This window comes from Hemicordylus capensis, chromosome 6 (assembly GCF_027244095.1).
Source record: "Hemicordylus capensis ecotype Gifberg chromosome 6, rHemCap1.1.pri, whole genome shotgun sequence".
Taxonomy (NCBI): domain Eukaryota; kingdom Metazoa; phylum Chordata; class Lepidosauria; order Squamata; family Cordylidae; genus Hemicordylus; species Hemicordylus capensis.
This window is the reverse complement of record NC_069662.1, coordinates 155,210,941-155,229,262: the sequence shown is the minus strand read 5'-3', so window position 1 is coordinate 155,229,262 and position 18,322 is coordinate 155,210,941. Positions and strand designations below refer to the sequence as shown.

General features: G+C 41.2%; 1 protein-coding gene across 6 annotated transcripts in view; it reads right to left on the bottom strand.

The window, feature by feature from the left end:
• PTPRN2 (protein tyrosine phosphatase receptor type N2) overlaps positions 1-18,322 on the bottom strand; it is a 914,460-nt gene that overhangs the window by 22,111 nt on the left and 874,027 nt on the right. For all 6 annotated transcript variants that reach the window (XM_053263441.1, XM_053263436.1, XM_053263440.1 and 3 more), the window contains 2 exons: positions 11,783-11,836; positions 8,452-8,516 (listed from right to left, as the gene is read on the bottom strand). In XM_053263441.1, the coding sequence (XP_053119416.1) occupies positions 8,452-8,516; positions 11,783-11,836 (119 nt within the window). The remainder of the gene's footprint in view (positions 1-8,451; positions 8,517-11,782; positions 11,837-18,322) is intronic.

The window sequence follows — 18,322 nt, the reverse complement described above, 5'->3', positions numbered from 1 at the left end:
ATATGGCTTGAGGCACAGCTTTCACAATTATCTGGTGAGAAAACTTGCAACAGCCAGGAACATTGCATAATTGTGTTAAACTGGCTAACTCATCACCAGTTAACATTACATTAAAAGCATCTTACTCACAGAATGCTTTTGTAAATATAAAATAAGAATATGTGTGATTGCAAAGGGCCATCTTTACTAAAAAAACCAACCACAATATTTCAGAGAATGGGAAAAAAATGTTCTTACTGAAACTGCCTGGAAATCAGCTTGTGAAAATGATGCCTAAATATGAAAGAAGACGTAGACTGCCTCTACTGATTTTACATTTTTGCTCCATAGGATAACTGCCTGGGTCTAATAAGCTACAAAGTTCAAGGCTTCCCAGTTCAATCACATTTGAAATCTAGAAGGCAGGACAGCGACTTTTTAGAATGGAAAACCTTTTTTCTGTCTTTATATGCTTCTCAGTAATTATGTCTCTGTGCCATCCCACTCATACCCTTTGAAATATCAGATCAATAATACCTCTATATATTTTCCCTCCCAAAAACTACACTGTAAAGTATGGCAATAAGATAAGGCCTCTGTCAATGTTTATCTGCAGACAGGAAATTGGATCTTCGAAGAAAATCTCTTAAGTATTGCTCTTTCTAAATGAAAATGAAATGTGGATGGATTAACAGAATTAAGAAATGTGAACAGTAACATATTGCTTTGCAATATTTCATTCTTAGCACAGAAGTGTAACTCTGCTTTCTGCCATTATGCAGTTAGTTATATTATAAAATATGGCCCACATGTTCTGCAGGCTTAACGCCGGCATTTCCAATTGGTGCTGCTGGGGGCATCTAATGAAGTGCCAGTGGTGTTGCACAAGTGCAAAAATATTTTAAGTTGCACACCAACACTTCAGTCAGTACTTGCACTCTTGCACAAGACAGCTGGCGCTTTGCTAGTTGTCCACAGCAGTGCGGTCTGATCAGAAATACCAGCGTAAGCCTTCGCAACATATGGGCTTATACATTTAACATTATTGTGAGAGATGGACACTTTACACAAACAAAAAAGAACCAGTCTGCCTAGATGATCTGTTTTAACAGTGGTGGAGACAGCAAGGGAGGAATGTGAACCAATATTCATATGTAGGCTTTCCAGTTGAGGTGAGGATTAAGGGTTTTTAATCCAAGAAAAGGTGACTTTGGCCCAAAGATTTAAAGGAAAAAAGAGAAATAGCTGTTATGGAGGGGAGTTCCGTAAAGGAGGACAGATACACAGACAGGACTGGGCAGAAGATTAGCTGTTGGTCCCTCACCACTATAATCTGTTTTTGGTGCCCCCCACCCATTCATTTAAAATTATATTCTGTAACGTTTAGAATATAATTTTAAATGAATGTGCAGGGGCAGTTATGCTTGGCAGCTAGTGCTGGCTGAGCTAGAGGGAGTGGAGAGGTCCCTCTAGAGGACATGTGGACTGGTCTTGCGGTAGCCAGCATGAAATGGGTTGACTCTGGGAAGAGTGTCTGCCTGCTTGCATGTAGAAGGTTCCAAGTTCCCTCGCTGGCAGCATCTCCAAGATAGGGTGGGAGAGACTCCTGCCTGCAACCTCAGAGAAGGCGCTGCCAGTCTGTGCAGACAATACTGAGCTAGATGGACCACTGGTCTGACTCGGTAGAAAGCAGCTTCCTATGCTGAAGGTGATTATACCTTTTTAAATCCATAAGATCACTGCTGCCACCCCACACACCACTGCCCAGCCATTCGAGGGGTGCCAGTGCCTCCCCTCCCTCAAGAACTGGTGCCCTAGGAAACTGACTAGGTCTGGCTAGATCTCTATTCCATATCCCTGCTGCTGTCCTGACCTAACTGCAAATTCTATCGTGTACTCTTTGTAATTTTTTTTTAATTTCAAGGTGATTTGCATGTGTCACATAAAATTTACCTTCAGTACTTAATAATGTTCCAACTGCAGAAGAAAATAGCTGATGTTGAAAGTTTGGTGTTCAAAAATTTGTTTTCCCCAACATGAAAGAGTACCAATACCGTTACAATGGTTGAGAATGGCACTCTGGACCAAATGCAACAGAATACAAGAAATTACGACCATATTGTCAGGAGAAAGGGTGCTATAATTCATCTGAAGAAGTATGCCCACAACACACACTCTCAGAGCCTTCAGGAAATCCTTCCTGAATGATACGGATAAAACCCCAAACACTCCACAAGTGCATTGTGCAGCTGTTTGAATGACAAAGGGAACTAAGGCTCTGGAATGTGTGTACTTGGCACGGCTCTTCCCCAGCCATCATGAGATCTGTAAATATACTTTCCCCTTTCTTCAAACACCACACACAAGACAAAACACCACAAACACTTCACATTGGAGCAACCAGGACTGGAATGGAGGGTTCCAATGCAAGCCACATATGTAAAGAAATCAAGCAATTGGTTTGAAAGAGCAAATTGGGCAAAAGTGAAATTCATGGAATCATGATCATATCAACAAAATCCGAAATTCTAATGAATTGGGACTTTTCTTTAAATTCCACAGGGTTACTTAAAACGTGTGATTTCTTGAAGGCTTTCTTAGAGTGAATAGATTAAAGACAGGAATAATAGTTCAAGAAACATTAATTTCTAACACACCTATACAAATAAGCACCAGTGCTTGCTCCCTTTGCAAGCATGTAGTCAGCTAAGAGGAACTCTTTCAAATGTAGAAAAGTAAATCATTATGTGAAAAAAGGAGGCTCTTTTCCTAAACACGCACTATTTAAAGTGCAACTGAAAAGCCCATCACATTTTATTGATTGCTTTCTACTTTCTCACTGCTGAAACTAAGTGGTCCCCTATTTACTTTCATTTAAAAATGCATTATTGTCTGCTTTCTAATAAACCAGAGAGTGGAACAAGAACTCAAATTATTCTAAGTTTATTCTTAAAAGTCCTCTAAAAAAAAAAAATCCTGAAGGCCTTAATCCTTAAAAGCCTTTTTGTAAAACATGTTAGCAGATGCTAGCCTTTGCAGCTGGGCCAGGAATGAAAGTGCACTTACATTTGTATGTTTAGAACTGAAGGACTCTAAAGTTAGTGCTTGCACCACAGAAAAGCATTGGCAGTGGTATTCTTTGGTACTTGTGCAATTTATTCTTTAAGAAAAGGAAATGGAAAGAAAGATTTCATGTCCTGGACTTCAGGCCTTTGATCATTCGATGAACATTGGATCCTCAACCTAGGCCTCCAGCTTCTCATGCCAGACAAAGGAGGCCCAAGCCTCACAGACCAGGCCTAGATTCCTGTCAGAACAAAACCTTTGGCCGTCTCACAGTGTGACAGCCTGGGAAAGGTCCACCTCAGCATGGCTGAGATGCCCGCTCTGCCCTTTGATCTTTCATTTAAACTGCCCAAAGCGCCAGGTCAGAGATTTCAAATTGCACACCCGCAATGGCAGAGGGGAGCAGGTCAAGAACAAAATAGGGCTGACCAATCTAAAAAACTCTGCAACTCTTTTCTTTGGCCAGTTTCACATGACTTGCCGTGCATTGTGCAACACTAAGCCCACACTTAAAATGGAATTTGACATTACATGGTACAATGGAGTCGATAAATGGCACTCTTTGGAGCTCTTGCAACAAAGTCAATCCTCCTCTTAAGTGGTTGGAAGCGTGAAGCTAGAAAATGCTGCTTGTTTACTATTCTATGCAAGAAAATTGTATATATTTTCCAACCTTGCTTTCTTTGCATTCTTTTGTTGCTGGAGATTGAAATGAGCTTAACAAATGTTTAATAGAGGTGGCACATCTGTTCCCCCCCCCCCCCAGCACAATAACTTTTATTTAGACAGATCAAGATGCCACTTGAAATTCAAAATGTTCCAAGCAGCTGAAATTTCTTTTGCACAAATGCAAAAGGATCCTCAATGTGCTTTAAAAAAAAAAGATGAAAAATTTTGCAATATAGTGCATGAGGCACAGAGCTAGCTAATTTTGCCATGAATACCAAGTTTAATGGGCTGCTTGTGAATTTGAGGGCAACAACAAAAAAACCCCAACCCTACCTCATGTGGTTAGCAAACCCCTACAACGTTTGAAAGATGAAAATAGGGGTATCCCCATGGTGAGTGCAGGGATATGGCCTGGTGAACAATAGGAGTATGTATGTGTCAGGAGGTGGGCCTTGTTTATCTGCAGGCACAAGAAACAGGAAAGAGTCCCCCATTAACCAGTTTGATGGATTCCAACATGACAGAAATATCTGTTCTGGGAATAAGCATTCCATATTAAGTAATCTTGAAGAGAAAGCTTGTGTGGAATCAATTCCATATACTAGAAACAAACTGTTGGGTGAAACTTGTCCATTTTTGTTGCCACTTTCACTGAAATGCTGCTGCAGATTCTGTCTGCATAGGCAGCACTATTCTTCATTAGAAAGATTACTACTGCCCCTGCCAACCCTGGCAGTTTTCACCACTCACAGACACCCTCACCAAGTTGACAAACTTTTGAGGGGTTAGGGAAGTGACTTACCAGCAGTGCTGGGGCAGCAATAATCTGTGGGTGGTGGTGGGGAATTGTCTCCCTGACCACCAAAAGTATAAGAGTGTCTCCCCCAGCAAAATGCCCCAGCACAGTGAACTTTGCCAGCAGTGCTGTGGGTGAAAAAAGTTGGCCCAGCACAAATTCCAGATAATCTCATATCCTAGTTCATCCCAGAGACCAGTCTTTGCAGGATTCGTCATAACTAAGACAGAAGCATTGTACAGATTTAAAAATGCATTGTACTGAGCCACCTTTTGCAGGTGCCCCACTGTGGAGACTTTTAGGTTATGCAGAATTCCTCATGGCATGAGGCAGTATTTTATCTCTACTTTCTGATTTTTATAACATAGTTAGGAAGTTTGTTTGATACCTCCTTTTAACTCACACTGATAATGGTATTTGCATTGGTTTCAACATTCGTTTAAAAAACCATTTCCTCTGTGTGTGTGTGTTTTAATATACTACCCACTATACGCACAGAGCCACAAGTCCTGGAATATGGTGGGGGAGAACCTTCCTCACCAAACTTTGCACATTAAAACAGAATTATATACATATACCTCCCCCACAAACCCTTACTGCACACCACATCAACAGGACTTCAGATATATCACAGTACAGGCTCTCAGTAAGGAAAATACCCACCCACCCCACAACAAAAACATTTTTAAATATTTTGTGAAAAATACAGGTATGTAAATGTCAACACTTCGAATTGTGAAATCTGAGAACTATGGAGGAAGCTAAATGGAGGTGAGTGTTACTCCTTAAAAAGAAGACTCTAGACAAGACATGGTGTTGCCTGGGGGAATACGCACGGTCTTGTGGTAGCAAGCATGAATTGTCCCCTTTGCTAAGCAGGGTCTACCCTGGTTGCATTTGAACAGAAGTCTACATGCATGAGCACTGTAAGATATTCCCCTCAATGGATGGGGCCACTCTGGGAAGAGCATCTGCATGCTTGCATGCAGAAGGATCCTAGTTCCCTTCCTGGCATCTCCAAGATAGGGTTAAGAGAGACTCCTGCCTGCAGCCTTGGAGAAGCCGCTGCCAGTCTGTGTAGACAATACTGAGCTAGATAGACCAGTGGTCTGACTTGATATATGGCAGCTTCCTATGTTCCTATGATTACTAATGCTGATGACCATTCAGTCATGTGGAAAAGCCTTACCACTTGGTAAATATTCTAAACTTTACCACACATAAAAATATGTAAACACGTGTAAAGGGAAAAAAGGAAGTAGGTCAACTATCATTACAAAACCCATCTCAAATTTCACACAAATTGTCTCCTATGCATTTGTTTTCCAACTTTGAAAACTTGGTTGAAAATTCCACAGTAGCCATTTTTGGCCTTAAACAGTGTCTGTCTGTCTGCTCTTTTCACTCCTCATCTTTCCCTCTCTTGTGGGAGCTTTGTGTTTGGAGTTCCCAATGCTGTTTTCCTTTACAAAAGGCAACTACAGGAAGCTACAGTCCAGACCATCATGCGGGATAGGAAGGGTTAAACCTTTTCCTTCTAGCTGGAAAATAGCAATTGGAAAATAGCAGCTGGAGGGGCAATTTTCAGTGAAAAATAGTGGGCGGAAGGTTACCCATCCCCCAGTACCATGGTCCTGATCTGGACTGGAGACCCTTCCAGTTGCATTTGTAGAAGAAAATGACACTGGAAGCAGCAGACATGAAGCTTCCACTTCATGGGCAAAGAGAAGCAGAGAGAACCAATAGTAAAAGCATATAATTGCATTTAGCACGGTTTTCAGCATGGAATTTTAGGGAGGAAAACAGCTCATGTTAAATACCTTGACATCCCCGTAGCAGCTATTAGCGGTATTAATATCTGCTCTGATAAACTGAACAACAGTTCTGTGGGCAAAGGTGCAATTCAGACCATTGACTTTTACTAGCATTAAGTTTTGTTCATTCCTATGTATGCAATAGAGAGAGTAGAGAAGGAAAAAGTCCTCCTCTCAATACCGACATATCCAATAGATGGGTAACATACAAGCATCTGCTTCAGCATTATTATTATTATTTTTACATTTATATCCTACTCTTCCTCCAAGGAGCCCAGAGCGGTGTACTACAGACATGAGTTTCTCTTTCACAACAACCCTGTGAAGTAAGTTAGGCGGAGAGAGAAGTGACTGGCCCCGAGTCACCCAGCTAGTTTCATGGCTGAATGGGGATTTGAACTCGGGTCTCCCCGGTCCTAGTCCAGCACTCTCACCACGCTGGCTCCCGTATGTACAGATGTTTTCTTTGGTATTACTGGACTCTGACCATGCAAACTAATTTATCTGAAAGAAAATAGCTATTCCATGGGCAATAGAACCCTACAAAGAATTTTATATTCCACTCTTCTTCCAAGGGTCTCAGGATAGCATACACAGAGTTATCCTTTGCTGTGCAACACATATTGATTTGTTGATGTTATGTGGCACATGAATGGCGTAGCCTGAGATGAGAAATACTGTGCTCCTATATAACAGTCAAAGTCAATCTTATTAGCATATTCTAAGACTGGTGGAATTCTAAATATGTAAAAGAAGAGAATGGAAGCCAAACCAATCACTCAAAATGGCTAAAATGATACAGCCTCCAGACGAGAGTCAGGCTTCCAAGAGTTCTTTCTGGCATGTCTGCATACCTGGGCATGCCCACTGGACTATTTTGTCTTGTTTTGCTTGAACACCAGACCCGTGTCATCAAACTGCTTTTGAAAGTCCTTTTAATTTCAAGAGTGGCTTGCCAGGTAGCACAAAGAGCTGCTGTTCAAGAAAGAAATCCAAAGTCCCTTAAAAAACAATAAAGCAATATAGGAGAGAGCCATGTCCTTTTAAGAATGGGAAGTAGGTGCTGCTGACCCAGCCCAGGTCCTGGGAAAGGCTGCTGTTCATAAACAGAAAAAGCAAGGGGAAAGCTATTGAAGACTTGTAATCAACTTCTAAATGAAATTATAGAAGAATCTTAAGTATTTGAACTTATACAGCACCAAGTATCTACTATCATGGGCACAACAGATCTGTCCTTCTCCTGCCCTTAAAACAAAACAAAAAACCACACTTCAGAACATTTTATATCACTTTTTGGAGTTGTTTTTAAAGGGTCACCTATGTAAGAGGCATTATCCATTACTTGAGAACTCAAATGAGCCCTTTTAGCAGTTAGCTCCAATGGGGGACTTCTTTGATAGGACAGTGGGCCGTAATGGGCCAAAGTCCCAATCCACCCCTCACAACCAGCCTGCTGACAAATCTGATGCTCACCCCCAGCCCCTTCTTTTGCCTCCAGGATAGGGGCGACAGATGGTAGAGCCCCAAGTGCCTCATTTGGCACAGGGGTGCCAGTTGTTGATCCCAAATGCAACTTTTCTGATCATACAAATGGCTAGAATAGAGTTCTGTGGTAATTTCCAGCTTGAATAAACCAGCCACGTAAGAGGAAAAGGGAACTGGGAAGGTGGAGACAATAACCCTAGAAGGTAACATGAAGATCTGCTTGTTTGTTGCCCTTTTCAGCCCATCTCCAAGCAAGAGAAGCCCGTGACTGAATTGCAGTCAGGTGGATGCCAGCTGCAATGTAGCACATGGAGAGGTGGACAGACATAGGCAACACTAAATAAATAGTTACTGTTAATTTCAGAACCATTTTGTCAGTTTCTAAATGGTTAAAGCACAAATCATATACTTTAAAACTGCACATGTGTAAGATCCATTAATACAGAGCTTTGGGGCTTGCAATTTTCCTTCGTTTTTAATCATCATGGATGAAGTGGGGGGGGGAGCCCTAAGAACATTCAGGCAAAGGTAAAATTTGCCTCTAATCTATTCAAGGCCCTTCTGTGAATATTGTGCCTGGAGTTGCCATGACAACAGCACCGCATCTCAGAACTCAAAAGCAACAGCCCTTTTGATTCTCACCTTTGGCCATTTTATTGAGAACCATGTCAATTAGGATGTAGGTTCCACTTCTTCCTGCACCATCACTACAGACAGAGAGGGAGAGAGAGAAAAGCCAATCAATTCAGTGTGCACAAAAATCCTACAGAATACCATTGATGTGATGTTGGAAGTATAACATGGGGTACTGAGGTGAGGTGAGGGGGCAGAGAAGGAGGCTAGGATAGGAAAAGAATGGTTTAATTAATACACATCCTATACAACTTGTTTTATGTTTTGAAAGATAAATTTGCTTCTTAAAAGGCAAACATTTGGTTATTTTAGAAAGATCCCCTAGTATTTTTAAACAGTAGGTAAGGTGAGTAATTCTAGATTCTGGACGAAGCCTATCCTCAGATGAAGAGCTGGTCAACCAGGCCAGTTAGCGAAATGCTGAAGGACAGAACAGCAGCTTCCCCAAATGATTGCTCTCTCTTGTGTTTGAGCTTACAGGAATGTTCATGGCTCTGCAAACTGACCTTTCAATCACCTGCTTCTCCTTACACGCAAGAAATCTTTTGTTATTTAAGGATCATATTATTTCCTTACCAAGTAATTGGATACTAGCCACCTGTGCCTGAAAAAAAAATGCTGCCAACTATTTTCCCTTTCACCTTAATACAGAGAATGTTGCAATAATAATAAGGGGGGGAAGACATGCAGCTTCTAAAAAATATTTTTAATCTCCTGTTAACACAGAGATGTGCACAAGAAATTTGGAGATTTGTGATTGAGTACCGTGAAGAAGTCAAGATCCCTTATCTGAATGCAGTTTCCATTGCTGTCAGAGACCAGTTTATAATTGGCAATGTGATGGTCTTTGTGTCTGTTGCTAGCAAACATAATTAAGAATTTAAGCAATCAGTTCTTCTTCCCCCAGTTTTTTTTTTAAAGGAATGTTTTTGTGGCAATGCTTGCATGAGGGAAAGAGAGAGATCAGTCAAAGCAATTTGCTTTTAATGATTTTCTTTACCTACAGAAATTGTTGATGTAATGGATAGGGAAGAAGATACCATAATGGTGCTATAATTTTGAATACATTCTGATCTGTGTATAATATACTAGACCACATTTTTACAACCATAATACATCATTAACAGACTGGTATATTTTAAGAATACTAAGGACTAAATGTCAATAGAAAAAGCATAAAGAAATTTTGTTTTAAAATATATATTTGAAAACGTAAGCATATTTTTAAAAAATAAAAATATGAAATCACACATGAATCTCAAATCATAGCAAAAGAAGCTGGACAAACTCAGATGTTAATTTTGTTGGAATAGCACAATTCCCGAAGTTCACAACCAACTCAAAACTGGCATGATTTGGGGGTTATTAAACACATTTGTGTGTCCTCTTTTCATGTAGCAATTTCTCAACTGGCTGAATAAACCACCCTATTTAAGGGGATGGGGCTTCAGTTCAGTGATGGAGGACAGGTTTTGCATGCTGAAGGTCCCAGACTCAAATCCAGCATCTCCAGGCAGGGATGGGAACACCCCATCTGGAACCCTGAAAAGCCACTACCAGTATGGAAACTATTCTGACTCAGTATAATGCAGTTTCATATGATTATAAATCATACACTTGTGAGAAGTAGGCACAAGTGCCAGGATGCAACTGGGAACCTATGTGGATTACTTCTGGCTATATTAACTCAGGTTGCACCCGCTCATGTTGGGCTGTGGAAAAGGTTTTGGGCACTGAGCGTAGACAGAGAGCAAGTAGGATGCCCTCAGCTTCTCTGATCCCAAGTCCGTCATTGCTCCTGCAGCATTGCACTGTTGGGGGGAATGGGGACCCTTGGCCAGAGATGGAGCAATGGCAGCCTTCACTTTCCCAGTTCTGAGCCTCCCCTACTGGACACAGGTAATGGATTACATACATAACATTCTGAAAACATTATTTCTTCAAAGTGGTTACATGACAGCTTTGCAAAACCTCCCAATGGCCTGGGCCCCAAGTCCCACAAGGGCTCCTTCCCACAACTAGTTTCTATCAATTATGGAAGCCCTCCTCTGCATGCTGCCACCAGTGGAGGCTTATGTGGCTGGTGCGCAACCTTATCTATCTATCTATCTATCTATCTATCTATCTATCTATCTATCTATCTATCTATCTATCCCGCCCTTCCAAAAATGGCTCGGGGTGGTTTACACAGAGAAATAATAAATAGATAAGATGGATCCCTGTCCCCAAAGGGCTCACAATCTAAAAAGAAACACAAGATAGACACCAGCAACAGTCGCTGGAGGTACTGTGCTGGGGGTGGATAGGGCCAGTTACTCTCCCCCTGCTCATTAAAGAGAATCACCACGAAGTGATATGTGGTGACACCCAGGATATGAAACACCCTCTTCTAGGAGGGTTGTATTGCCCTTCTTCTCCTGGCTTTCAGGCATGTGTTAAAAACTTGACTGGGCTTTTGGGACTGTAGAGAGTTGAGAGGAGCGGTCTCTATGAAACCGGTGATTAGTCTCTCATTCTGTGGTTATTGTTTTATTGTATTTATTCTTTTTAATATTGTTGTAAACCACCTGGATGCCTCATTTTAAAATAAAGGTAATATCAAAGATAAATAAGACAAAATAAAACAAGTTTTACATGTTTTTTGTGGGGGGGGGGGAACATGTTTGAGGACTCTTTGAGCATACATGCTAATATGTTCCAAAGCTGATGAACTAGCTAAAGAGAAGGGCCTCCTCTAGGGATGTGCACGAACCGGTTCGGTGCTCCCTTCCTGGAACACTGAACCAGTTTGATCAGCCAGCATTCTAGGAGGCTAGGGATGTGCACAAACTGCTCATGCACTCCTGGGAGGGCAGGGGGGCGGGCTTGCCTTAAGGGATAGGGATGGCGCTGCCTGTCACCCCCCACTGCTGCTTTCCACCCGCTTTCCCCGGCGCACGTGTGCCTTCCCTTTCCCTTAAAGCAAACACCCCACCCTTCTGGGAGTGCACGAACGGTTTGTGCACATTCCCAGCTTCCTCTTTTGCAGATACAGACAGACTTAGGCTGTCTATATGGAGTGCAAATTTCAACAGCAGCCTGAGAACAGGGGGGACAGGGGACCTGGTGGTGGGAGTGCTGAGACCCAACTGGCCAATTTTAAATAATGGAAGCAACAAATATATTTTCACGAACTGTGATGGGTCTTGATCTAAGCGCAAATATAACAAGGTTGGTCAGAACAATAAGGAACTGGTTTTGGTTATCCAGCAAATTAATCTACAAAACTCTTCACGCATTAGGTTCAGTCCATGCCATTCCCTTATCAGCCTTTCCAAGCTAGCTTTAGAATTGTACTTGCCTGCAATGAACAATTACTGGACAAGAACGACCCCTGTAGCACTTGTTTACTTTTCTGTAATAAAACAGATAGAGACATTAATAAATATATTAATCCCTCAGGTAACTGTCAGAAGCACAGGATCCATGCAAAACCAACGTTGTTTTCAGCATTCATAACACATGATTAGATTTGTTAAGAAATCTCAATCTAGGCGATATCTTCAGACCAAGTTTTCCTGGTAGAGAATCAGTGCCATAATCAGGAAAATGGGTGCAATCCTCTGAACACTGCTCCTACACAAGATCCATTGGAATAAAGAAAGATTTCGCTGCAGGCACAGTGCTTAGTGGATTCTGCCCTAGGCCAAGGTACATCATTTGATCACAGCAGCCTTTAAAGAAAGACTGCCAGTCTTGCTATCAAACAGGTTTTCTTCTTCCATTTCCACAAAGTCAAGTTAAAACAAATTCTCACACAGTATTACAATATAGACCAAATTAGTTACATATGAGACTATGCAAAGTTTCATCCTAATGCATTTGGCTATACCAAATAGACACTTATGTGATTATGCTTCCTCTAGAATGCCTCAGTTAAACCAGAAAAAAGAGCATTTTCATACAGGACAGTTTTTACATTTCTCACATCTGTAATTCAAAGAATGTAAGTCCTACATTGGCTAGAATCTGCATTTTATTTGAAGAGGCTTACTTCCTGGCTCAGACCCAACACAGTGTGGGCAGAACAGCAGAGCCCCTTTTCAAAATATAGAAATCCCACTAATCAGCTGTTTGGCAGGGAAGAGGGCAGGGGGTGGATGCGTACAGCCCCCTTTCTCCTCCTGAACAACTGGTTTAGAAGGGGAACGTGTGGGAGAGCCTGGTTTCCCATCCATATATAGAGTGCCTAACTGGATTGGGGTATGTATTTCTGTCTCTCAGCAACTTTCACATATGCATACAAATAGCATGAAATAAGTTCAAAGTTGCTTTCACCGCCTGAAAACACACTATTTGAGAGTGAATGCATATAATTGGAGCTACTGTTTTCTAGCAGGGTATCAATGAGAAAATGCCATCAGATTTCTATATAAACTCAATTGTTTGTTACATTATTCTCCCGGATGTCTTCCTAGCAATGCTACAAGAGCCCAGGGGCGGAGCTGTAATTGTGTGCACGGGTTCCAAGAACTCGTGCGTAGCTGCCATTGTGGCCGCTGCACTTCCTGTGATGGGCACCTGGTGGTGGCTCCTTGGTGCCAGCTCCTTGGTGCCCCTTTTCTTCCTGCTGTCCCTGTGGTGTGGTGGTGGCGGCGGCCACCCTGATGGAGCAGCCTACCGCTTAGCCACCACTGCTGTCATACGTGGTGGGGAGAGAAGGGGCACCCCACGCGTGGTGTATTTATTTATTTAAAATGTTTCTATATCACCCAAAACGTGCATCTCTGTAAAAAAAAAAAAAGGGCTGCCCCTGTGGGGGCACTGCTGGTGGATACGGGCTGCCTATGCCCGATCTACCACCATAAGTGGCACAGCAGGGAAATGCTTGACTAAGAAGCAGAAGGTTGCCGGTTCAAATCCCTGCTGGTACTCTATCGGGCAGCAGCGATATAGGCAGTTGCTGAAAGGCGTCATTTCATACTACGCAGGAAGAGGCAATGGTTAAAGCCCTCCTGTATTCTACCAAAAGAAAACCACAGGGCTCTGTGGGCTCTAGGAGTCAAAATCAACTGGACAGCACACTTTACCTTTATGCCCTCCCTATGCTACATGAGCCAAATATTTAAGAGTAACTTTGGGGGGGAATGGTACAATTTGTTGCTACATTAACATAAGGGGACCAAGTCTGCCCTACTAAATATAATTTTTGGTGTCTCTTTGTTTCAGATAATTTTATACAATAATAAGATGTGAAGACTATGCTGGTGATGGAATGGAATAAACTAGCAGTCACCAACATACTTCATATGCCATTTTGCAGAATGCTAGCCAGAGAATTAAGATCCAGCTAAATGTAAACTATTGTTTTTCCAAACCTGCTGGGCGGCCCTGGGCAAGGCACTCTCTCAGCTTTATTTAGCAAATTAATCTGTAAAATGGGAACAGTTGTTAATCTACCTTACAGAGCTACAGCAAGGGCAGACAACAAACTGAAGATCTTAATTGCCATGCAGATTTTAAAATGCTCTACAATGATTAATACTAATGAAGTGTTAATGCACAAGGGATAGATTTTAAATGTTACTCATCTAGAAATGTCAAGTGTATAACCATATGTTAACTAGGCAAGGCAAACATAAAAACCCTTTAGAAGGCATATTTGATACGGTTGAAAAACATTTGCTACAAAATTGTATTTCAAAAGAGGAAAAGAATACCAAGTGGGGAAAAGTTTACATGATGCAGTACAGACATTTTTGTCAGAAACATTACATAAAGTGTGCTTTGATATTTTTGCTGGTCAAATGTACATATCATTGGTTTGCTTGTCCATCTACTTTTTGGGTATTGAAATTGTGTCTTATGTCTTTTAAAAAGTTTAAGTGTAATAATGAAATCAGAATGCATTGATTCTGCTTAAATCAAAATATTGCAAGGTGTAGCTTTTGCCAGTTGGGCTACATATTTTAAATAATGACACTTGGATCTTTTTAAGAACTTACTTTGCTGGAAATTATATTTCAGGGCTTACTATAATCTACCACCACCTTCACATACCTCAGAATTAGATATCAACATCAATTTTAAAAGCAGTCACCCTAAAGCAAAGCATATCCAGATTATGGCTCACATGCAAAGGACCACACACTTAGTTTTGGGTGTTCAAGGAGACAGCTACATGGCAAGGTGCTTTCAAAACTGAGGCTCGGGTAATAATGTCACAAACTTTGTGGGTTTATAGGCTCCTCTACTATCCTGCAGATATTCCCCCCTTCCCTTTTGGTTTTGGAGATAACTGCTGTTATCATTACCTCTGCACTGATGTTTTCATTAGCTGCACTAAATCCACGCCATAGTTTGCAAGCCAGTTTCTGACCATGGTCTCAAAATAAGAGGCTAACATCCAGGTTGTGGAACTTTTGGATATATATATTTTTAGCAAGCATAGAGAGACGCAGAAGGGAGGGTGGGGTGAACAAAAATCATCCTGCCCCACAGTATGCACAACACATTTTTCAGTGGATGCAATTTTAGTCTGGATGTCAGCCAGTGTTTGACACTAACTATGGTTAGCAAAAGCATCGGTAAATGGTTCAATTCCCATCCAACAAACATTAAAGAAGCAGGATCATCTGCCACTAAGGGTCAAACCAGACACTACTTTAAGCACACAACCAGGGCTAGCAGTTGGCTGTTTTGAAGTGACTAGCTTCTGACTAGGACCATGGTGTGTGTGGAGGTGAGCTTTACTACAGTCACCCTTCACCAACTGCAAGGGATCCATTCTGGGAAAACCTCCTGGTTGGCAAATTCGTGGTTGGCGAGCCATTGAAATCAATGGCAAATGGGGGATTAGGGGAATCGTGGTTGTGAAAGGACCACAAAATACAGTTAAAATAGAAAAAAAATACCTCCAAATCCCTAAAATCGTCATGAGTCTATAAGAAGAGTGAAGGGGAACCCTGAAAACCACCCCTTCACCCCCAAAATCACCCCGAGCTCCAAAATTTACAAAAAGCACCCCCTAATTGCCAAAAAGTCTTGCCAAACCATGGATACTCAGGTCCCAGTTGGCAAGACCTGCCACAATTTCCGTTGCAGATACCTAAAACAGTGACTGGGAAGCCCGCAGTTGGCCAGGGATGACGGTCCTGGCAGCCACCATTATCTTAATCAGTCCCTGGGAGCCTTTTTTTCCAGGGCAAAGGACAACAATAGGGACTGTATGATACTTTATTTTACTGAATTTAAAAAACACACACCAAAAAACAGTCATGCTAGCCCCAATCACATTCTTAAAGTAATGCCTAGTTCAATCCAAGTATGGTCTGAATTGACAACATGAACAAGCAACGCCAATAGCGCTGTGTTTTTCTACCTTTTAAAAGGCAAACATTTAATATTTGATTGTTTTTTTAAATAAAGGGGAGATTTTCATTTTTGTCATTATGTTTAAAGGGCAGGACTCTGGATAAAAAGACATTTTTCCAAATTGGCAGCCCGTTCACAGTAACTGTCCCCAACACACAGTGAAAGTCTGTGTACACTTCACCTTGCACTTCAGTGTTGGAGGTACATTTGTGTTTGTTGCCCTGAAGACTGCATATGCCTGGGGGACATACATCTCCAAGCACAAATGGAAAACATGTTAGGGAGCTGCAGCCCATTGCAATAATCTTCTACCCTATTCCCTGTATGTTTGGGGATTCATGTCCCCCTCCCCTACATTTACAACTGCAAACAATAGTCAGCCAGCAGTCTACCCGTGTCGGCAGATAAAGTGTTAATCTGCCCCAACAGAACAGTTTTGCTTCTTAAGAGGCATAGGTCCAGGAGATCTTAGTCATTTCGTTTCATATTTGTGATCCTCATATTTCAACACAATTAAAAAACTACTTATATGTAGGTAATCATATATTTGTCAAGTTACCTTTAATTTGCCATTTTTTATTGACACATTTTCAAACACCTCCACCATCACATATTTCAGAAAGCACATAAAATAATGAAATCTTTCAAGTGAGCTTTACTGAGAAATAGCTCTGGAACACTGAGAAATGTACAATAATCCCATCCAAAGTTTAGTCCTTTTAGATCAAGTTAAAAAACACACATAAGGAAGTCTTCTTCTGAATGTTTAATTTACAAATAAAATACAAATATACATACAGAGAGAGAGGGAGAGGGAGAGAGGAAGAATTAAATAGGAAAGAATGATTAGTAATACAAACCAACCCTTGGCTCATTGAGTGAAAAAGAAATCATCATGCAACCATCAGCAAGCAAAGGTCAGAGGTCGTTAGAGGCTCAGAAAAGGGGTTTCCCACATTGTCCCTGCAGCAGAGTCACAATTTCCAATGATCACTTTTGTGACTATGCAACTGGGCTTATATTACTAGCTGCAACATCACAAAAATGACACTGGCAACTGCTAATTAGCTGGCAAAATAAGAATTTGACCATTTTTAAAGTGAGCAGTGTTAGTAAATGCCATTGCACACAGCAAGCAGTGATAGCATAATATATATTTTAAGCAAAGCCCTCACATGTGATGCTAATTATCTTTTAGCTTAGCAGTGTCTCTTTAAAGTGTAAATGTGCTCCCTCTGGGCTCAAGAAATATTTAATTACACATTATCAGTGCATGACTAACAAGCTAGTCCAGAGCTAAAACGAATGGTCTATTGTTCAAAATAAAATTAGGACTCTAGAACCATTAAAACTGACCGGTGTTTTGAGGAGGAGCAGCTTCCCCTTTCAACACTGTATTTTGCATGGATATTTTAAGCTTCTGGAGGGACGAGCAGCCTGTGTTCTTTCACCAATTGAGACCTGGGAGCACAATATTTCTAACAGAGAAGTGCTTTTAATCCCCTCGTTTGATTCACCTGCTCAACACAATATCTGAAATGCTGCCTAAGACAGAGGAACAAAGGCAGGCTAAGCTGCTTGTTTTCAGAGTTTTGCAAAATTGGCTTCAGAAAGAAAGAAAAATGCTCAGACCCCAGGGGCCAGATGATTTTGGAAATCTAATTTTTCTTGCTGATGCCTTACAAAAACTAGCGGGTTGACTGTGTGTATTTGTAGCTTCATTTGTATGTATGCACGTATATACATATACAAATATACACACACGCTTGTATAAAATATGTTGGGTGCACATCAATTCATGGATATTTGAAGGATGGGATTGCACTTAATAGCATAACCCTTTTTAAGAATCTGTGGTTGCCTTCCTACCAATAGTTATTTTTTCAAAATTATGAATGTTGGTATCAGCATTGGGGATGGCAGAGTGCTCATGTTATCGCTAGCAAAAACTAATATGTCTCTCAGCCCTATTGGTGATAACAAAATTAAGTCTGCCAAGAAACTTCAAAAGAGATTTTGGATTCTTAAGGCATTTTCCCTCTAAAGGAGTTTATGCAACATGTGAGATCTAGATATTTAAACAACTGGAATACTTGTAGGTACCTTTTAGATGAAAAACAAAACAAAAGCATACTTGAAAAAATACATTAGGCTGACAGGAAGCACATCCATAGAACTCTGCATTTTTAAATTTATTTTTCTTTTGGAACCAGCCGGAGTCTACCTACTCCTTCCAACCTCCAGGACTAGCACTGCTGAGGTCTCTCTCCCCATGGAACTCCCAAGGTTTTTGAATGAGGCCTTGTGATTTTTATCCCGTGGTGATTATAGCAAGACACAATTCTTGCCATGCTCGGTTAAAAGTAGTTCAGCTCAGGAGAGCAAAAGCCAACTTGGAGAGAGTGGAGTAATGGAACAGATGGTAACTGCCCCATGCTGAAAAACATAAGCAATGCACCATCCTGAAGAATTCCTCTTTGTGCAAAAATAGTTTTGCAGTACAGTTATAAGCCATATAGGTAGCACA